The sequence below is a fragment of the Pelophylax lessonae genome, assembly GCF_965119305.1.
Source record: "Pelophylax lessonae genome assembly, chromosome: 2".
Classification (NCBI taxonomy): domain Eukaryota; kingdom Metazoa; phylum Chordata; class Amphibia; order Anura; family Ranidae; genus Pelophylax; species Pelophylax lessonae.
In genome coordinates this window covers 559,158,565-559,181,786 of record NC_138769.1, presented here as the reverse complement: position 1 = coordinate 559,181,786, position 23,222 = coordinate 559,158,565, and the positions used below count along the sequence as shown (strand labels likewise).

At 43.6% G+C, this 23,222-nt stretch overlaps 1 protein-coding gene across 3 annotated transcripts in view; it reads left to right on the top strand.

Annotated features, from left to right (window-relative positions):
- The window catches only part of ITGA7 (integrin subunit alpha 7), a 270,988-nt gene that overhangs the window by 91,394 nt on the left and 156,372 nt on the right, over positions 1-23,222 (top strand). For all 3 annotated transcript variants that reach the window (XM_082248451.1, XM_082248450.1, XM_082248452.1), the window contains exon 2: positions 12,163-12,290. In XM_082248451.1, coding sequence (XP_082104577.1) covers positions 12,163-12,290 — 128 coding nt within the window. The remainder of the gene's footprint in view (positions 1-12,162; positions 12,291-23,222) is intronic.

Genomic DNA, 23,222 nt, shown 5'->3' with positions numbered 1-23,222 from the left:
GCCTGTTCCTTCAACCAGCCACTGTATATATACAGTTTTTTTTAAAGGGGGAAAAAAATTCATTAAAACTGCTTGCAAAAACGCATTAAAAGCGAGGGTGTAACAACGTAAAAAGCACCGCAAGGTTAACCTAAAACACGCATCAAGCATAGATGTGAACCTAGACTAAATGCATCTAATGGCCTGCCAACTTTCGTTTTGTAGTTAGTGTTTCCAGCGAACCATGCAGACACACAATTGCACTGCAGTCTTCTGTCCTTGTATAGTCACTAGGAGATTCTGTGGGCCCTAAAGCCCCGTACACACGTACCGATTGTCGGCCGCAAATATTCGGCCGCCGAACGATCGGCCGATTGTCGGCTTGTTAGTATGATGCTTCCGACAGCCGACAGCGCATTTTCGGCCGAACAGAATCTGTCCTGCAGGCATTAAAATTTTTGTACGCCGACAACAGAATGGCCGATTGTGCGTCAGTCAGTACAGATTTCGGCTGACAATCAGCAGATTTGCAAGACTGGGCATGCTCAGAGAAGAAAAAAGACACGGAAAGTTAACCATCACATGACATCACTTCTGCAGTCGGCTGTTGTTGGCCGACAAAATTCGTGTGCAGTCTTTTGCACTTTTCAGCGACAGGACAGCCCTGGACAAAAGACGGCCGATCGTTCGGCCGACGATCGGTACGTGTGTACGAGGCATAAGAACAGATATTATGCTTGACAAAACCAAAACACAAGGGTAGCACTTGATCCACTCTCGCAGATAGCAAGGAGGCTCACAGCTGTGATAACACTATCATTAGAGCAGAATTAATTACTGGGGAATCCCTTCTTAATGACTCTAATCAGTCTTCCTGTTCACCTGCTTCTCTTTAATTACAGATTTCCTATTTAGTTGTAATGATTATTCCCTAGACTGTATCCACAAATTACTCTCAGCTTTGGACAATAGGTTTTCTGTACCCTGTTGAATTAAAACGAATAACTATTTTACTATATTTTTATTGTCTGCAATAATTATTTTATTGCATTTTTGTTGTGCTAAATAATAAGTGATGCTAATTTTAGTGCAACAAAATACATTTCCGCATATAAAATAAAGGGCATTGGAGAATTTGGGATGTATGCATTCAAACCAGAGAAAGGGAAGAGAACATGTCCATACCAGAAACACTTAAGTGCTCTCCCTCCCTCCCCGGACACTGTGCCTATCACACTTGACTGAGGAATTTTGTAGTAAGTGTGGGTGGGACAAGATGAAGAACTGAGAGATTAGTTCCCCATCAGGCCTGCCTGGCTGTTGACCACCTCATCCCTTTAAAACCAAACACATATTAATTACCCAGGTTCTGTGGCTGATTAAGGTGTCTCTAGGTTCCCCGATCAGGCTCTGCGCACCCACTGGCACAAGTCATTTCTCAAATATGGGCACCATCATGGGTATTGACATCATCACTATTCCCAGCCCTATTGTTTACATTTAGCTTTCCGAATGAGGCCGGTGATACAGTACTGCGCGGGAAGCGGTCACATTCATGACATCTCCCTGCCCCACTCTGAGTATTGGTGTAACCCTGTATGCCAGCTCGGAGCTAGTCTTAATTATCCCCAGTTTCCTGATCCACAAAATAGCAGTAATTCTTTAAAAATTGCCCTAATGACAGGTTCTTAAAGTAGTGGAACCACCTCAATTTGTTGCCCATGTCTGTAATGTTACAAAAACTGCCAAATAGAATTCCCCTGAATGTGTCACCGAAAGCAGCCAGTGACATTCTAAATGCCATTTATGGTTAATTTTATTCAGATTTTATATATTATTTCAAAATTCTCTCCAAACTGACCGGCTGCATCTTCTACATTTGCTGTATGCATTAAAGGAAATGAGTCCCTTTACTCCAATGTAATACGCCTTTTTTGTTATTTGTAAAAATGTATATACCCTGTTTCCCTGAAAATAAGCCCTACCCTGAAAATAAGACCTAGCGTTAATTTTGGGGATGGCTGCAATATAAGCCCTACCCCAAAAATAAGCCCTAGTTAAAGTCGTTCTAAAAACATTTAATCCATTTTGTAAAAAATGTGCAGTGTGTCTCCTTTTGTAACTTTATTGTGGAAAATAGATTATTTACAGCACGATGGGCGCTCATATGACCTGAGGTAGATCTCCTCTCCTCGCGGTTTACGTCAGTGGCCCCTCACTCTGCAGTGCTGAAAGCGGGGAAGAAGAGCTCCGGTGGGTCATGTGAGCACCCAATGGCACTGTAAAAAAGGTATTTTCTACTATAAAGTTACAAAAAGAGACACACTGCACACTCTATAATCATTTTACAAAACTGATTATATAATTTTATAATGCCTTTAATCAAGGTTTATTTTTGGGATTACTGAATGTCCTAATGCTGACTCCCGAGAAGACAGGGGACACAGGAACTTTTTTAAAAACATTTTATTGTTTCATCCCAGGTTTTTTAGAACAAAGAGAGGGGTAAATGACACATTACAAGCACTGTGCTGTCTATCATGCCTTAAAGAATCAGGTTTTTTTTTTTTGTTAGGGTTACAACCACGTTAAGATCGTCATGGTGACATTACTGTTTTTGAATAAATGTAAATTATTGTACATGCCGAAAATAAATAAGACATCCCCTGAAAATAAGCCCTAGTGTGTTTTTTGTAGCCAAAATTAATATAAGACCCGGTCTTATTTTCGGGGAAACACGGTAGCTCCTGTGTGGTCCAAAATTCTTTGACAGGCTTGTTGTTGAAAGGAGCTGTTTATGGTGGTTAACTGATAGAGGAGAATATGGGCGCTTCCATGGGGCAGAGCCCTAGGTCCAATCAGTGGTTTTAGTCAGCATGCACTCGGGCAGCGCTTAAGAGGAGAAGCAGCTCTGTGGAAATGTAGGAGGAACACAAGGCGCCTCTATGTGCAGTAATGACCATTTATAGAGACATGAAAGGATTAAAAATACTTAAAGGATATTCCATATTTGTGAAGCCTTAAGAGTGCTTGTTTTCAGCTTGCAGCATTGCCTGTATGGATGGAGTGAGACCAGGGAGCCGGCTCGTGTCCAGATGAGTGCTGGCGTGTGTGTGGAGAACAGCAGTGCGACCGGGCCTTCAGAACCACGCTGGAACGCAAGTGGCGGGTATCAGGTGGTGGTGGGCAATAACGCGTTTCGGAGCATGCGCTTCGTCAGACCTACGCCCACTGGGGATTCATTCGTTTATAAGCAGCAATGGGCTGGGGAGAGAGGAGGTGCTGGGTGGCTAGGGGATTAGTGATGCACGGTTTATGAGTAGGCGTGTTACATACGAAAAAAAAAACGTGCATCACTTATCCCCTAGCCACCCAGCACCTCCTTTCACCACCCTGTTGCTGCTTATAAACCAATGAATCCCCAGTGGGTATAGGTCTGACGAAGGAGCCACGTATGCTCCAAAATGCATCACCACCTACCACCACATGACACTGGGCGCATGCTTTCCAGCGTGGTCTCGGAAGCCCGCCTGCGCTACTGTTCTCCGCACGCACGCACGCCAGCACTCACCTGGACACCAGATAGCCGCGAGCCGGCTCCCTGTTGTCACTTCATCCATATAGGCGATGCTGCAAGCTGAGAACAAGCACTCTTAAGGCTTCACAAATATGGAATATCCTGTAAGTGTTTTTAATCCTTTCGTGTCTCTATAAATGGTTATTACTGCACTTAGAGGTGCCTTGTGTTCTTCCTATGGTGGTTAACTACCTTTGGCTCACTGGACGTATTCACAAAGGCAAAAAGCAAAAACCAGTGGCAACCAGTCAAATGCCAATTGGACCTCAGAGAATTTCCATTTGTAGTATTTTCCTTTTTTTTAATGCATCTATATCTAGGTATTGTACATTCAATTCCTGAATATTTCTGGAAACCCATTAAGAATAAACACACTGACAGTGAATTTCCAGTGGACTTTTGGAGACTCGTTATGCTTCATCATTCAGGTATTTGCCTCCATCACTTTCAACTCTGAAAAAGAAAGAAAGTTGTGTGATCTCCATTCAGAGCAGTCGAAGATTCATTTATTGAAGACATGCTTTAATTCACTTACCAACAACTGTTTAAATGACTCAAAGTCTCCCATCATTCTCCATGAGGATCAGATCACACATAAGATTTTCTCAGCTTTCCTCTACACCCTTCTCATGCCATCAGTGTGAACACCTTATTACAGCTGTGCAGATCAACCTCTGCTGTGCCCCTAGAGGATTACTCCTACCTCTAAAACCCTCATATACCATCTTATGTCAACACAGAAGGCCCTACTAAGACTCTGGCAAAGGAATGCTAAGCAATGTGCAAACCAGCTAACTTCATTTATTAGATTCCTCATGCACTGAAAGACGAATTCTTACTGGTCTCTGTGGGTTGATACACAACATAATGATGATAGACCTGCCTTAAAAAAATTAACCCAACTCTTCCTACATTTATGTATTATCTGCTGTAAATATTATATGTTATATATAATATATATATATATACATTTTTATATATATACTATGTTACCAAAAGTATTTTCACGCACATGAACTTTAATGGCATCCCAGTCTTAGTCCATAGGGATCAATATTGAGTTGGCCCACCCTCTGCAGCTCTAACAGCTTCAACTCTTCTGGGAAGGCTGTCCACAAGGTTTAGGAGTGTGTCTATGGGAATGTTTGACCATTCTTCCTATATAATCTTCATATATAATCTTTTATTATGACCATTGATACACTTTAACCACTTTACCACCGGAGGATTTTGCTGTCTTACGTCCAGGCCACTTTTTGCGATTCGGCGCTGTGCGACTTTAACTGACAATTGCGCGGTCGTGCGACGCCATACCCAAACTAAATTTACGTCCTTTTTTTCCCACAAACAGAGCTTTCTTTTGGTGGTATTTGATCACCAGTGCGTTTTTTACTTTTTGTGCTATAAACAAAAAAAGAGCGTTTATTTTGAAAAAATAACAATATCTTTAACATTTTTGTTTTCTGCTACCTGTGTTTGGTAAAAAAAATCATGATAAGTGTATTTTGATTGGTTTGCGCAAAAGTTATTGCGTTTACTAACTACGGGAAAGATTTCTGTCATTTTTGGTGTTTTTTTTTTTAACGCGTAATGGCGGCGATCTGCGATTTTTTTTGCGGGACTGCGACATTGCGGCGGACAGATCGGACCCTTGACTGACATTTTTGACACTTTTGGGGGTACCAGTGACATTACTGCAGTAATCAGTGCTATACATATGCACTGTTACTGTAAAAATGACACTGGCAGGGAAGGGGTTAATTTTATTGGAGAGGGAGGGGTTAATGTATGCCTGGTGCTTACTGACGTGTGGGGGGGGAGGTGACTGAGTGACAGAAGGACAGATCGGATGTTCAGCTATGCTGAACACTCCGATCTGTCAGTCCCTGTCACTTAGGAGATCCGCCTGCTCTGTTTACACAGGCGGGCGGATCTCCTCACTCGATTCCCCGACGATCGGGGCAGAGCAGCGGCGATCGCCGGCGCTCCTCCCCTGGCCCGACTCCCGCTGTGAATGAAAACAGCGGGAGCGCGCCTCCGGCGGTGCGCGAGCGCCGCCTACAGGGGGAGGAGTCCAGCGACGTAGGTCTACGTCGCTGGACGGGAACGAGCCACTTTGCCGCAGTACGCTCCATGTGAGCGGTCGGCAAGTGGTTAAGGCATCCTCTGAACAAAATTGAAATGCTAGCAGGGCTTTTTTTTCAGCAGGAACATGGGGGCATGCAGTTCCAGCACCTCCAGCACTGAATGTATGTAATACCAAGGGGTGTGGGGCAAGTTGGAGGGTCTATTAATGCTGGCTTCTGGGGGAGCTATTGTCACTGGTGGAGATCTGTTTTTGTGTGAGGTTCTATTGTTACTGTGGTGTCCTATGTTTCTGGTAGGAATCCACTATTGAGGGAGAAGCCTATTGTTACTGTATGCTTGAGGGTCTATTGATGCTGGCTGCTGGGAGATCTGTTGTTGCTGCTAGGGGGGGGTCTAATGTGGCTGGGGTGGATCTTTTGTTATTGGGGGTGGTATTTTGTTGTGGGTGGTCCATTGTTGTTGTGTGGAGGAACTATTGTTGCCGAGGTGGGGTCTGATGTTGCTGGGTGGGGTCTATTGTTGTGTGAGGGCTCTATTGTTGGTGGGGTGGGGTCTGTTGTTTCTGAAGAGGATCTATTGTCTCTGGCTCCCTCGGCCCCCCCCCCCCGGAGATCTATTTTACTGCTTCTCTTGTTATTAGACAAGAACAAATTCCATACAAATTATTTAGCACCACAAAATTATATGAGGGGTAGTACTGGGAGGTGGGTAGGTGGTGGAACCAAGGGACGGTGCTCAAAGGAGCATAGGGTGAAGAGACAAGAGGGGACTCATAATGGGAGAGTTCCTGCCCCTATTATCTGAGGAAAAAAACCCTGAATGCTAGTATCCTGGAACAGTGAGAAGCTGTAACATAGTTTAGAGATACGGCTTGGCAAGCAAAGTGCCCCCTAATTCTTTCATAGTTTACTTAAATATTACTACATTATATTTTTTTTAATAAGGAAGTAATTCTTCTGGTTGTTATGTGATGGTAAGGTCTGAGACTGAAGACATTTGTGTCTCTGTATAACTTCAGCATTATATCAAGGAAGAGTCACTGTGATGCCAGTTAAAGGTTAAAGCTGCGGCACATCTTGTTGCACAGCTGTTGGTATCTGTCTTCATGTCAGCATTCCAGCATTGTGTGTCAGGAATGGCTCATTGCCGTGGCATCCATGCCTAATATGCCCCATTATGGTGCACAAAGGTACTGCTGTATATTGGAGGTTTAGTAAGTGGGTGTCAGGCCCGAATGAGTTCAACAATGAGTAATAACCACTAATAATGTTTAACATTCACATGCCCATGCCCATGCCCACAGTTTTTACAACGCTAAGCCCTACCAAAAGCTTTAACTATAAATAATGTCTTATGCTGACACTTCTTGAACATGTGTTGCTCTCAAGAGATTTCTCACCACTGAACCAGCAAAGAGCCAGCTTAATAAAATGTGAGGATGTTAGCATTTCTTAATTTCCTTTTCTTAGAGAACATCTGTATTTAAAGCCCAATTCCAGGTTCACATTTTTTGAACTGCACTATTTACCTTGTGCAGTATCTGTCTGTGAAATGTAGCTCATGGAGTCCTTTTCCCCCTTCTTTTGTGGCTGTGGCCATGAGCATCTCTTGTAGCGGTGGCCATGAGAACTTACCAGGCCTGCAGCTCCTCTACACAGGACCACATGACACCTTATATTATCTGCCCATAAGCAGGCTGGCTGTCATAGACATGCCCCCTCTAGTATTAGCTTTCTAAGGGGGTTTTATCATCATGGCACAAGTGTGTGCTAATGCATCCAAATGACTAAAACTGGCCATAGATAGTTTTTATTTTTCTTTGTTCAAATGAAACATTAATGAACCCCCCCTCCCAGATTCCTCCGTCCACACAAATAAGGTGGCTGCAGTCACTGTTCAGTTGGGAATTTTTCACCTGGCTCTTTCTATGTTTAGATCAAAGTTTGTCAAGCCAGGTGGTGCTGACAGAGCCAACCGTGGCTCGAATTTCAACAGATATCAGCCATAATTTGAACCATGTATGGCCAGCATACTGCCCTCTGCCCTATGTCTTTTTGGTTTTAACAGTTGTTTTGTTATTAAAACACTGGGACTGATTATGTGATTATAAAAACCAGACACTTGCAGTTAGTAAATAGGAAGAAGTAAGAGTGTGGAATGCTGATTTGAGCTTCTACCAAATAGCAGGATATGTAGGTGTGATGGACCGTCAGGCACCCAGCCTGGGTGCCTCCGTCAAGATACAGCTTCCTCCACTCTGGAACAAGGAACCAGGTATTGTAGCTGAGAATTGCACCCAAGAACTTAGACGGCACTAGCTTAGGTGCAAACTGGAACTGACTGTATTGTAAACTCACACAGACACAGAATATATGCCACACAAAGTCAGATAGGAGCTTGATCACATTATCCTAAACAACTCAAACTATAAAAAGTAATATCATTACATCTAATGAACAGCTAATATAAACATAAACACATAAACATCCGACAATGTTTCGGTAACAAGGTAAAGTGGACACAATGTTAGTCACATCTTCAAGATTATTAACAGACAGACATGAACAATAGGTGGCTCAATTAACAGTAGGGATTCACACCTAGGAGACACACAATGGGGAATTATACAATGAGAGAAAGATACCTTAATAAACAGATTACACATAACAGCAGGAGACACAAGCATCAGGTTGTTTTTAGCTGATTATATTAACATCTATTCTGAGTCTCTGAGTCTAGGAGGGGGGTGAAGCAGTCATTGCTGGTTTTGGCACAGAGGCCACAAGTCTGTATGCAGGTCCTAGGTTCCCAGAGTCTGTGTGTTTCAGGGAGATATGGACCCGAATCCCAAGCAAAACCACTCCAAAGGTCCTCCAGGCAAACACCTCTCAAAGAATAGAGCCCCCTAAAAAGCCAGGGCCCATAATCTGTAGGCAAGAGGCTACCCTGCGGTCTCCTCCAAAAGCCCCCAGGTGGGTCTGTCACAGTAGGATCACTAAAGTCTTTGCATTGTATTCATTGCATTGTGAGAATTATCTTTTTTTAATTTAAACTATAAACTGAAAAAAAAAATAGTAGATTGATGTCAGATGTCAAATTTGCAGCTGGGGATTCTGTTAAAAGGATTGCTTAGAGGCTGTTTCATAGGACACATTGGCAGTCTCTTTGGCAATCCTGCCACTGCTGATTTTTCTCTAGCAGCAGAATCAGCCTTATATGTCAGTCAAGCCTTTTACAATTAAAACAAAAAGGCTAAAACAATAGGCTAGGAAAACATTAAGGGCCAGTTCACACCTGAAGTGCACAAGAATGCGGTCCTCATTCCTGTGCAATTCAGCGCAGTGCAATTTTCAGTCCATTCATTTGAATAGGCTGAAATCGCACTGGATCGGACCAAAAGTAGTGCATGTACTACTTTTTAAAAACATACTGCACCAGATCACATGCTACTGCGATCTGATGCAGGCACTCACTGCGTTCAGGGTGTAGTTAGGAATACATTGACGCCCTCAGCATTTCACACACCCGTTTTAAATGTAGTGCGGGATACATGCACAGAATACGGGTTTCCTGGGACCATGTTCTGGTGTGGACAATACGTGCCAAAAATATTTTTTTTTGTAATTTCTTTGTTTATGGCAGTGAGCATACAGCTATTATTAGGCTACAACATTTTATACAATTTAACACACTACATGACACAGTATATCATTGACGACAACGCACAGGTGTCAAAGGACCAGGCAGGCCGATATTTACAATAAGAAACACTTAAATCAGGACTAAAGTCACTATAGACTATAGATACAGGGAAAGAAGTGTGTGCCCTTATTCTGGTCCGATCCTGGACTCGAAAAGGAACAATGGTGCCAGTAGAACCAAGTCTTTTCGAGATCTGTGTTGTTGAGCATGAGTTAAATCCTTCGTTCTCTCAATGTCCTCCACTTTCTTAAGCCAGAGTTGAATAGGGAGAGGACATTTTTCTCTCCAACATATCGGGATGCACACTTTAGCTGGATTCATTAAAAAAATCTTTTGTCCCCATCAGTAAGAGGAAAAGTCTCCAACAGGAACATAGTCAGCAATAATACCTTATAGATGTTCAAACATGTTTTACTCTGTCCAAAAAAAAAAAGAACACAGCTTTGGTGGAGTGTATTTTATTTGTGCTACTTTACTTAGCAGGATCAAAAGGAATCTCGATCAAGTCAAGGTGTAACTATAGCGAAAATGTGTTTTGACTAGAGTGGGAAGGATTAGAACTAGATTTTTTATTCCTGCATGTGTCCCTATTGTTGTCTCTGGAGCAGAAGGTAAAGAAAAATTCCACAAATGGTAAAACTCCTTTTGGTGACACGTCCCCTCATTTTGGTAAGGTTTCCTCTCATTTCCTATGTTATGTCCTGGACCGGAACTGAAGAGGACTTCCATTTTTATTATAAAAGTAATAGAATATTTATTAATTTACATACCATTTACATTCTAGACTTTCTGCTGCTTGTTTGATTGTAGCGGCCTTGTGTGGTTTAGGAGTTGAGTGAGTGTGAAATGTTTAGTGCACAGGAGCTGCTAGATGACATGTTATGTTAAAGAGGACATTCAGTCATTTATACAGTGCATCTGGAAAATATTCACACCACTTTACTTTTTCAAATTCTATAAACAATACCCCATAATGACAACATGAAAGAAGTTTGTTTGAAATATTTGTAAATTTATCAAAAATAAAAAACAAAAAAAATCACATGTACGTAAGTATTCACAGCCTTTGGTCAGTACTTTGTGGAAGCACCTTTGGCACCAATTACAGCTTCAAGTCTTTTTGAGTATGATGCTACAAGCTTGGCACACCTATTTTTGGACAGTTTCTCCCATTGTTCATTGCAGGACCTCTCAAGTGCCATCAGGTTGGATGGGGAGCATTGGTGCACAAACATTTTCAGATCTCTCCAGAGATGTTCAATTGGGTTCAAGTCTGGGCTCTGGCTGGGCCACTCAAGGACATTCACAGAGTTGTCCCATAGGCACTCCTTTGTTATCTTGGTTGTGTGCATAGGATCGTTGTCCTGTTGCAAGATGAACCTTCGCCCCAGTCTGAGGTGCAGAGCGCTCTGCAGCAGGTTTTCATCAAGGATGTCTCTGTACATTGCTGCATTCATCTTTCCCTCAATCCTGACTAGTCTCACAGTTCCTGCTGCTGAAAAACATCCCCACAGCATGATGCTGGCACCGCCATGCGTTACTGTAGGGATGGTATTGGCCAGTTGATGAGTGGTGACCGATTTCCTCCAGACAAGAGTTCAATCTTTGTTTCATCAGACCAGAGAATTATGTTTCTCATGGTCTGAGAGTCCTTCAGTTGCCTTTTGGCAAACTCCAGGCAGGCTGTAATGTGCCTTTTACTGAGGAGTGGCTTCCATCTGGATGCTCTACCACACAGGCCTGATTGGGGGAGTGCTGCAGAGATGGTTGTTCTTCTGGAAGGTTTTACTCTATCCACCAGTGGCGGCTGGTGCTCAAGATTTTTTTTGGGGGGGGGGCGCAAACAGAGAAATGTTATAGGCATTGCTTTGCGGCAAAAAACACTGTAAAAATTGCGTGACTTTGAGGTCACAAAAGTGTGAAAGGGGCCTTCAGTAATCAAGGTATAGTGTGCCCCCTTCAATGCAGAGTGACCAGCGTGCCCCCTTTCAATGCAGAGAGACCAGCATGCTCCCATTCAATGCAGAATGACCAGCGTGCCCCCTTTCAATGCAGAATGACCAGCGTGCCCCCTTTTAATGCAGAATGACCAGCGTGCCCCCTTTCAATGCAGAATGACCAGCGTGCCCCCTCTAAATGCAGAATAACCAGCATGCCCCCTTTCAATGCAGAGTGACCAGCATGCCCCCTTTCAATGCAGAGTGACCAGCGTGCCCCCTTTCAATGCAGAATGACCAGTGTGCCCCCTTTCAATGCAGAATGACCAGTCTGCCCCCTTTCAATGCAGAGAGATCAGTGTGCCCCCTTCAATGCAGAGAGATCATTGTGCCCCCTTCAATGCAGAGAGATCAGTGTGTCCCCATTCAATGCAGAGAGATCAGTGTGCCCCCATTCAATGCAGAGAGATCAGTGTGCCCCCATTCAATGCAGAGAGATCAGTGTGCCCCCTTCAATGCAGAGAGATCATCGTGCCCCCTTCTCATTGGGACCTTCAATGCTGCAGCATATCAAAAATGAGCAAATCTGACTTACGAATAAAAAAGAGCATGAGGATGCATTGGTGAACTTAGGCATGACGACAACATGCTCCCAATGATTCCCACCAATCCCAAAGTAGGGTAACTGATTCTGGGTATGTAATTTAGGAGTTTTTTTTTTTTTCATATCAGCAGTCTTCCTAGATTCAGGAAGAGATATACGTAATATCATAATTAAACTTCTGAGTGGTTCTTCTGTTAGACATTGCAGACAGATTTTGTATAGGAATGTCTTGTTAAATATTTGATATTAAAAACACCTATATTCATGTTTTTCAGGCTTTTGGTAGGGGCACCACAGGCACCAGCATTACCAAATCAGTTCTCAAATCGTACAGGGGGTCTATATGGCTGTCCGTTAACTGCAGAGGCCCAGAAATGTCAAAGGATTGACATTGATGATGGAGGTACAGTACATGATAGTTATTTACTGGTTCACTTGCATTTCATTCTTTAAAGAAAGTCTTAATGATGCATATTTTTAGCATGCTGTAATCAGACTAAGCGTTTAAGGAAAAAGCAAATTACTTTTGACATTGATTGTGCTGTCCTGTACTCCTTTCAGATTCTTTCAATCTAGATCAATCTTTGGTATTTAGCAGTATCTTTATATAGATCTGCCCTATTCCTACCATATATGTATATACATTTCCAGAGGCGTAACTAGAACCTTCAGGGCCCCGGTGCAAGAAACCATGAAGGGTCCCCTGGACCCCTTTACTCTAGTTACCTTTAGTACGGTCCCGCAGCGGGACCCTTTCACAAGTTCTGCAGTGGGCCCCCTTCCTGCCATCTTGGGGCCTACCCACGGTGGTGGAATGCCAGGGCCCTGTCACAAGTGTGACCTTTGCGATCCTGGAAGTTCACCCACTGGTGTCAGTAGGTTTTTTTTTTGGTATTTTAATTGTATTATTTTTATCATTTTATTTATTTTTTTACAATGTCACTGACTATGACTCTGTTCATTCAGAAAAGGAAGGAGCTTGTAAATTACATATTTACTGACCTCTTCCTGGTTCTCTATTGTGACACATCCCCTGCAGCAGCAGGCAGTAGAGGGAAGAGAGCATTCTGAAGGGGGGGGGGGCAGAACAGAAGGGGGGGGGGGACCAGGGGAGCACACAGGGGCCCAGAGACAGCAGAACACAAGTATACTGGATAGGAGAAGTGGCGGGGGGGGGGGCAGCGTACAGAGCAACCAATCTCCTCAATTTTCCTCCTGCAGCTACAGAAGGAAAAAAGGAGGACAGTGATTTCTCTACATGCTGCCCCCGCCGCCCCTCCTAATTCAGGTGTACAGGGGAGCCACATGGGCCCCCTTGAGCATGGGGCCCGGTTGCGATTGCAACCCCTGCAACCCCTGTAGTTACGCCCCTGTACATTTCACAATACCGTTGTTTGTTAGATCCTTATTCTTTCCTTTGCTGTACATATGTGTATGTTGTGGAAATACTCTAAATTATAGAAATGTCATATAAATATACACAAAATAGAACTCCTGGGGGCTCACTTCTTTTTAAAGATCATCTCCAGGCTCATCCCCTTTCACTTTGACCTCCTTCTGCCCCTCCATACCATCCATCTCCAGGCTTGATTTCTTCCCCTCCAACCTCCATTTCAGGGATCCTCAAACTGCGGCCCTCTAGCTGTTGCGAAACTACACGTCCCATGAGGTATTGTAAAACTCTGACATTCACAGACATGACTAGACATGATGGGAATTGTAGTTCCTGAACAACTGGAGGGCCATAGTTTGAAGACCCCTGCTCCATTTGTCTCCCCAAAAAAGTGCCTAATTTGCTTCACCCCTATGTAAACAGTAAGTAATATTCAGTCATGTCACCAGTCAGGGCCATCATATGCGACCACCAGGAGGAGGGTCCATCAGTGAGCCAGGTGGGTAGAGGCACTGGCAATTTGCATATGCATTTCCCAATAAATCAGGTAGGTCTGACTTCATGACATAACCACTGCCTGAACTGAAACTAAAAGTAGCCGAGGAAAATGGACATTGAGCGCACAGATTGCAGACAAGGGTGGTTTCCCTCACAGGAAGTCTTAGGATTTCGCTAGTTGAAAGCAAATTCAAAGAATTGGTGCACATTGGGGGGATTATTTTATTTATTTATTTTAGATACTTATTTAGCACTGACAATTTATGCAGAACTTTACTTATATAGTGTATACAGTATATACAGGTGCATCTCAAAAAATTAGAATATCAAAAATTTCAGTAACTCAATTCAAAAAATGAAACTCATATATTATATATATTCTCTACACACAGAGCGATATATTTCAAGCACTTCTTTCTTTTAATTTTTATTATTTTGGCGTACAGCTAGTGATGAAAACCCAAACTTCAGTATCTCAGAAATTAGAATATTGTGAAAAAGTTCAATATTGTAGACTCATGTCATGGTGTCACATGTTCCCTTAGCTTAGTGAATTCAGTGAAAATAAGCATGCAATAATGTATAACGATGTGGAGCTAATGGAAAGAATGTTTTTTTATTTTGTTTTTTAGCGAGGGATTTAATACTAATTTAACTTTGCCATAGCAAAAAAACTGTATTTAGTACTTCAAATGTACTAACCAGCTCTGTTGATGCTCAGGGGTTCCCTGTTGTAGAATTGCAGCAAAATTATCTTTCATAATTTGAGAGTAGCTCCTGCTTACAATTCAATTGCATTTTTTCACTAGAACCATGGAGGCAACTCTGCCATTGTCTACCATTATTATATCAGTACACAAACGTTTCTTCTTAAATTTTTATTGTCTTGTTTGTTTTTTTTTTTGTTTTGTTTTTTTTATTACAGTATGTGTATTCGTTTTATGGTCATATGTTTAATGTTTACATTTTAATTTTTCGAAGAAGTCACTCTAATTCGAATCCTAAAGATATTTTTTTCACAGGATGAGCAATGGTGTACGTTTTTGGGGGTTAGTTAGAGTTGAGTAGATCCTGTTTCTTCTTTTGGGGGAGGGGGGGGGGGCTCATTCTGGGTTCTCATAGCTCCTGCCTTGTGAACTTTCCAATAATGGGAAGGAGAAGTTGATTAATAGCACCGGCTAACAACAAACAGACAAGCAGATACTATTTGTCATGGATCTGTTATTGTTGCCTAGCAGGGGATCCTGATTACATTTTCCCACTACATATGAGTTTTCAAGGTAATGAAACTCTTTTGTCTTTGATAATGATTGGCCACATTATTGAAATGATGGGGGAGATACAGAGCAGACTAGCACCACTGGTATGCTATTTATACACACAGAATCTGTTCAAGGCCCCATTGAAGTCACAGAATTAGATATGCATTCAGAAACACTTTTCACCCAACACATAGCTCCCAACTGTCCCTGATATTGGGGGACTGTCCCTGATTTGGAACAAAGTCCCTCTGTCCCTCTCTCCTCCTCATTTGACCTTCGTTTTGGTCTGATCTATATCGTTGCATATAAAATACACTTTTTATCTTTCAAAAAGTGTTTCCCAGTGATAAACCTTTCACCCAATTTCTAAATTGCTGTATTTGTAAAATTCAAAAACCAGTATAAAGTGGTTAAAAAAAAAAGCATTTGTGAGTTTAGCTAATAATTTTTTTCTATAATGTTCCTTTAACCACTTAAGCCACCGGAAGATTTTACCCCCTTCCTGACCAGGGGGTATTTTGCGATTCAGCACTGCGTGAATTTAACGGACAATTGCGCAGTCGTGCGACGCTGTACCTAAACGAATTTGACGTCCTTTTTTTCCCACAAACAGAGCTTTCTTTTGGTGGTATTTGATCACCTGTGCGATTTTTTGATTATGCGCTATAAACAAAAAAAGAGCGTCAATTTTGCAAAAATAACAATATTTTTCCCATTTTTTAATATGAAATTCCCCCCCAAAAAAATGTAAAAATCTAAATTTTTTAACATTTTCGGCCAATTTGTTTTATGCTACATATGTTTGGTAAAAAAAATCGCAAAAAGCGTATTTTGATTGGTTTGCGCAAAAGTTATCGTGTTTACTAACAAAGGGAAAGATTTTTGTCATTTTTGTTGTTTTTTTTAACGCGTAATGGCGGCGATCTTGCGATTTTTTTTGCGGTACTGCGACATTGGGGCGGACAGATCGGACCCTTGACTGACATTTTTGACACTTTTGGGGTTACCAGTGACATTTCTGCAGTAATCAGTGCTATACATATGCACTGTTACTGTAAAATGACACTGGTAGTGAAGGGGTTAACTTTTTTTGAGAGGGAGGGGCTGTGTGTGTGTCTAGGGGCGTGATTCTAACTGTGATTGGCTGTGGCTTGAGGTGTAGGAACAATGATCAACGGTCCTACATAGTAGAACCGTGTGATCATTGTTTCTACACAGGGGAGAATGACAGGCGGCTTGTTTACACTAGCCGCCTGCCTTTCTCCCGCTGTCACGGACGATCGTGAGTGAGCGGCGGACATCGAGTCCGCCGCTCACACGCGCGGGGGGGCCGTCACCGCGCCTCCGGCGGCGTGTGCTCACTCCCCGGAGCCTCACAGGCTAGTAACATACCAGTACGTCACTTTGCCTGTGAGGGGCTGACCGCCGCAGTATATGTACTTGCGGCGGTCGGCAAGTGGTTAAGGCGGCGTGACAGGGGGAGTGTCCTATGCCTACATACTTTTGCTAATAGGTGTCACTCGTTCCAATCTCAAAAAGTTGGGAGGTATGCTAACAGCCCCCATTTTCCTGGTAAAGCAGCTATGCAGGAAATCTAAACATGACTGTGCAGCTCAATAGACACCACAGTTAGACCCAGTGCATTCTATACCATAGCTGGTTAGATAGGTGGGAGTGGGAGCTCTGTTGACACAGTGCTCTGCAAGGTGATGGCTGTTGAGAAAGTATTGTAAGGCATTTCCCAGCAAACCTCAGTTGCAAACCATATCATTGGACAGAATTTACACTGGGGAGAGTGTCCCAATGACGTTAGTGGCAACATGAGATTGAGATCTTATGGGCCAACAGTTAGCACAGGGCACCTGACTAGATGCTGGGGAGAAGTTTTTGTGCACAAGGCACCAACTAGTGGCTGCTGTGAGCCTGGTAACACTTTTAGATTCTATTGATCTTTCTTTGAAAGAGGTATAATAATACTGTTTTAGGATATGGGGAAAGTGCTTTGGAAAAAAGAAAGATTAACTAAGCCTTTAAAGTTGAACTAAAGTTAAAAACTTGTTTTCATTGTGGTTAGGGTAAGGGAGGGTTAAATCCCCTGTCTGCTTTTTGCCATTTGTGTCTCATTGGATGCCCCCATTTTATACTCATCTTACCAGTGCTCCCTTGAAGAGTGTAGCCTTTGCTACAACTGGGACTAAAATTCTAAAATTTGACTCCTTCGAGCAAAAGGGATTCCCATTCTGGGAAATTTGGACAATCTACTCCTGTGAGAGCAATCGGAGTTCAAGTCCTTTAAAGCTAATGTGCAACTGAGCAAGACAAAAGCTTCTTCTTTCACCTTTCACTCTGCCCCATTGTCATGCCAGAAATTGCGAATATGGTATCAGGGGGAGAGGCAGTCCGGAGAGAGTTCCAACATGACTGCGCACCAGTGCACAAACACTGTCAAACATAAGGGATGCTCTGGGAACCCTGATTTAAGGGGAAACACTGAGAACTCTGATGTACAGAGTGGAGTCTGATGTAAGAGGGAACACTGTGGCCTCTGGTATAAAGGGAAACTCTGATGTAAGGGGTGCTCTGAGAACCCTGATTTACCTCAGTGTACTCACTCACAGGCAGAGACTTCAATCACAGAGATGGTTGGTGAGCTCACTCAGACCTTGGCAGTCAGCACCTCCCATCCAAATGTATCTGAGGCTGCTGTACTTTTCTGGGCCCTACTTTCCTTTTCTGAGGCACAGCGGTGGGGATTGGAGTGTGAGCAGACACAGAGGGATAGGGGCGGGAGGAAGAGGGGCAGATCAAGCCCTCTCTCCTCTCCCGTCTGTGTGTGTGTGGGGGGGGGGGACTGTTAGTGCTGGCTGTGGGCAGTGGGAAAGAGTGTAACAGACACAACTGCAGCCCGCAACCCTGCTGGGAAGCCATAGTCCAGTCTGAATAATGTGTCCAGGTTTCAGGCGGTCTGAAACCTGGACGCATGATTTCAAAGCCTAACTGTCTGGGTAAATCTCAGACAGGTGGCAACCCTACCATCCACCCCGATTGTGTGGATGGAGAAATCTGTTAGTTTTTTTTAGTTCAGCCCACTGGAAAAAAAAAAAAAGGCCAGTAAAAACAAGAGATAAGGGCACACAACATTATGGGTCCAAAGCAAATTTACCAATGAAAAAATGAAAGGCATCTATCCCTTAGAACTCTCCCACATGTTGTGGTCTGCTGTACCCATAGACAAGCCTTGGAAATACAGCAGCGTAATAACATGTTCTTACAAGGTATGTGAACAATAGCTCTTTTTTCTCTAATCCAGAAGCTGCCAAATCATGTTGCTACCTGAATAAATCAATTTGCAGCCAGACTGGAGAAGCCCATGGGGCTAGCTGCTCTTTGTCTAAAGCCTTACAGGCATTTAATAGATGTCTTCCTACACATGGCTATGGGGTCTGATCTACAGTGAAAAGACAGGCCTCAAAGGTCCCATCTGTCTGGCTGTATAATTATTTGTTCAGGAATCAATAGTCTTTGGCTAATGATTTGAATATAATGAATGTATGTATAGTTCAGGCACACTGACTTTATTAAAGCAGAATTAAACCCCAAAAAAGAAAAAAAACACTGACAGGTAGAATTTTTAGAAGAAACCCTATTAGTCTCTTTTGTCCTAAACCATTCTGCCTGTGAGCATTTATGTACACTAAGTGCCGGTTCACATATGTGCGATGACAGACACCGCATGTGATTCGCAACGCACTGCTCTGCAAATCACATGCTATGTCTGTGCGATGCAAATCCAGACATACAGATTGTATGGCTGAGTTTGCATTGGATTCGCACAGGACCCTTTTTGGGTCTACACCACAATTGGATCGCATGGGTGTTAACACTTATGAGATCTGATTCATGTCCCAACTGACAGTTTGCACATGCGATTTGCGAACTGATCTGGGGGTGTTGTTAACTTTGTATTGACACCCCCAGCAATTTGCACATGACAGTGTGAACTGCCTGCGAGTTTAATGGGATGCGGGAATCCACAGTGGATTCCCAGGGTTCCTGCGTCGCATATGTGTGAACGCGCACTAAGTTGTGCATGCGCAGCTTAGCATACATTTACAGCTTGTCTCTGTGCTGTGGCAATGTGACTCCCATGTGCATGTGTGGGAGTGATGTCATTGTGGCCCAGCCAACCAAATAGCCAAAGAGTTAGAACCCGGAAGGAAGAAAAGGAGCCTGTGACTGATGGGAGTGCTGAAAGCACAGTGCTAGATATCTCCCGGAGCCCAAATTCATTTTTTTTTTTTCGCAGAGGTATAATTCTGCTTTAGCCCTCGTTTACACTGAACGCGGCTTTGAAATTGTGCAACTTAATCTGAAATCGCATGGTTTCAAAGCCGCATTTCAGTGCGACACAGATGAAAGACATCTGTGTGGTTTCATGCACAGATGTCTATTGAAGTCGCACCCAAATAGTAGTGCTGGAACTACTTTTGCAAATCGGTGCGGTGCTGCAAAGTCGGCGTAGCACGGATTGGAACGCTGCCATTGCCGGCAATAGGCTGTGATTTTTCATCCGATTTGACCTGAAATCGCTCTCTAATGGGAATGAGGGCTTAAGGTACTTGCATTTGATGATCTTTTACAACCCTGGTTCTTTTGGTACATTTTAAATGGCCCTCTGGGCCCCTGCAGACAGCTAACTGTCTGTGTTTTGGTGCTTATTTAACCCAGTGAAGGAAGAATATTCTTTACTTTTTTGTGTTGTCCATGCATTTTCCTCTTTATTTGTTTTGTTTTTTCCTCTGATGCCTCTAATGCAGGGGTCTTCAAACTATGGCCCTCCAGTTGTTCAAGAACTACAATTTCCATCATGCCTAGTCATGTCTGTGAATGTCAGAGTTTTACAATGCCTTATGGGATGTGTAGTTCCGCAACAGCTGGAGGGCCGTAGTTTAAGGCAGTGTTTTTCAACCTTTTTTGTGCAAAGGCACACTTTTTTCATGGCACACCACCATTAGAAAATGTTAAAAAAATTTAACTCTGTGCCTATATTGACTATATATATAGTCATTCTCTTGAATAGGAATCAAATAAACATGAATAAATTATTTTATAATTACTTTATTATGAATGCGTGGTGGTGGGGACAAGGTGCCTTCCAATAACCTCCAAAATTGAATAAACACACACAAATCATGAAAAAGTATTTTGCTAAAAATTCCATAAATAAAAAACAATGTCACCTGCTGTACAGTAAATTCATCATCAATTTCCAACTTCAGGGCAGGCAACAATGTAGAGCCAGCCTCAATCCTGAAGACCCAGCGCCACACCACAATGTCCTCCTACCTGATAATGTTGCCCAGGCTGCCTGTCACCACCATGACGTGCTGTCTGACACAGTCTTCTTCTTCTCCAGGTTCTGTGACAGTGAGTCCCACGCTGCGCACTTGCAGACAGTGCAGTGCGCGCTGAAAGTGGGTGGAGGCGGAGCCAAATTGTAAAAGGCGGGGACTGGAAGGCGGCGGGCGGCGGCCTGGAGTAGAAGAGGCTCAGAAGGGGTGACGTCACTGGTTGCTAGATGCTAAGCGGCCTCTAGCCTAGCAACCAGTGCTCTCCGCAGAGAGAGAGCGCCGCCGCCACAGGACACAGGACAGAGGCAGAGAGAGCAGCGCCGCCGCCGCAGCCACAGGACACAGGACAGAGGCAGAGAGAGCAGCGCCGCCGCCGCAGCCACAGGACACAGGACAGAGGCAGAGAGAGCAGCGCTGCCGCCGCAGCCACAGGGCACAAGCGGATGATAGATGGTCAGTAAGGCTGTCTGAATCCCACCACTGCTTAACATGCGCTTCGGATGAAATTGGAATTTTTCCCAAAGCACACCAGGCAATATCTCACGGCACACTAGCGTGCCGCGGCACAGTGGTTGAAAAACACTGGTTTAAGGATCCCTTCTCTAATGGATCTTGCTAAGTGAAATATGAAATGTGGGACAAGTAATTATAAAGAGGTCTGCTAAGAGCATAAACAAGTAAGGATTAATTTGGAAAGGGGCTGTAATAGCAGTGATCTCTAGAAGTCTCATATAAAGTGTCTCCTGAAGCATGTCTTCATTCTCCAATAACTCCTAAAGCATGTTCACAGTCTCTGACCATCTCCTGTTGTATGTCTGCAGTGTCTGACCATCTCTTGTAGCCTTTTGCCCCATACACACGTGCAGATTATCTGCAGACTTTTGTCTGCAGACTTACCTTTTCTATGTAGTGCAAGGGCCTGCCGGATTGCATACATATTGAAAGTGTTTAGGTTTGACCTCATATTATATGGTTTTGGTAAGTCTGCAGACAAAAGTCTGCAGATAATCTGCACGTGTGTATGGGGCATTAGACCACCTCCTGTTGATGTCTGCAGTCCCTGACAGTTTTCTGTAGCATTACATTCACTCAATAATATTTGCAGCTACAAACAATTGTGAAAGCTTGCAAAACTCCAACTCCTAATCTTGCTGAAACTAAACACAGAATAAACCAGGCAATGATTCACGCTAAAATGGAAGCAATTGGCCTGGACATGATTTCACACTTTGAGCAAATCTGGCACCCCTGGGTGACACACTATTTCCCTGCGGACTATGATGAATCCTAACTGCAGCCTTGGTGACTGAGTTTTTATTTTTACATTTTTTGCACTTACAGAACTTGTGAACATTGGGGGCCACGTTGTTTCTCAGGAACCTTCTCTTTTGGTGCTTCCTTACCCTCTTCTACTGACCTATCCCCCCCCCCTATTTTAGCTCCCACTTCTTTTCTTTCTCCTTTCCTATTTACCCTTCTTACCCCTCCTTTTTTCACCCTTTTTTTGTCATCCTTGCCTCTCTCTGCTCAACTAATGATAGCTCATGTGTCCCACCTGGTACCATACCATGTGTTGGTTCTCCCATAACTTGTTTAACCACTTAAGCCCCGGAAGATTTTACCCCCTTCCTGACCAGAGGGTATTTTGCGATTCGGCACTGCGTGACTTTAATGGACAATTGCTCGGTCGTGCAACGCTGTACCTAAACGAATTTGACGTCCTTTTTTCCCCACAAACAGAGCTTTCTTTTGGTGGTATTTGATCACCTGTGTGATTTTTTGATCATGCGGGACTGCGACATTGGGGCGGACAGATCGGACCCTTGACTGACATTTTTGACACATTTGGGGTTACCAGTGACATTACTACAGTAATCAGTGCTATACATATGCACTGTTACTGTAAAATGACACTGGTAGTGAAGGGGTTAACTTTTTTTTTTGAAAGGGAGGGGTGGTGTTTGTCCCTAGGGGCGTGATTCTAACTGTGATTGGCTGTGGCTTGGGGTGTAGGAACAGTGATCGACGGTCCTACATAGTAGAACCGTGTGATCACTGTTCCTACACAGGGGAGAATGACAGGCGGCTTGTTTACATCAGCCCAGGGGAGGACTGGCAGCCTTGGGCCTGGGGGGCAAGTCCAGTCAAGTGGCCCATTGAACCACCGAGCTCACCATCTATGCCCACCTGGTTTATAACGGATATTGATGTAATAAAGCAAGACAAATATGATACAATGTGGTAACATAATTTAATGTTAATAGCAACAAAGGAGGTTTAACAAAAATAATGCATCAATGCAGCCTCACCAGTGCCCATCAGTCCAGCCTCATCAGTGCCCATTAATGCAGCCTCACCAGTGCCCATCAGTCCAGCCTCATCAGTGCCCATTAATGCAGCCTCACCAGTGCCCATCAGTCCAGCCTCATCAGTGCCCATTAATGCAGCCTCACCTGTGCCCATCAAGGCATCCTGATCATTGCCCATCAATGCAACCTGACCAGTGCCCATCAATGCAACCTGACCAGTGCCCATCAATGCAGCCTGATCAGTGCCCATCAATGCAACCTGACCAGTGCCCATCAATTCAGCCTCACCAGTGTCCATCAATGCAGCCTCTCTAGTGCCCATAAATGCAGCCTCACCAGTGCAGCCTTATCAGTTGCCATCAATGCAGCCTGATCAGTACCCATCAATGCAGCCTCACCAGTGCCCATCAATGCAACCTGATCAGTGTCCATCAGCTCAGCCTCATCAGTGAAAGAAGATTATTGGTGAACCCAACAAAAACTGCGCAAAATGAATGTGATGTATAAATAAATAAACACTAC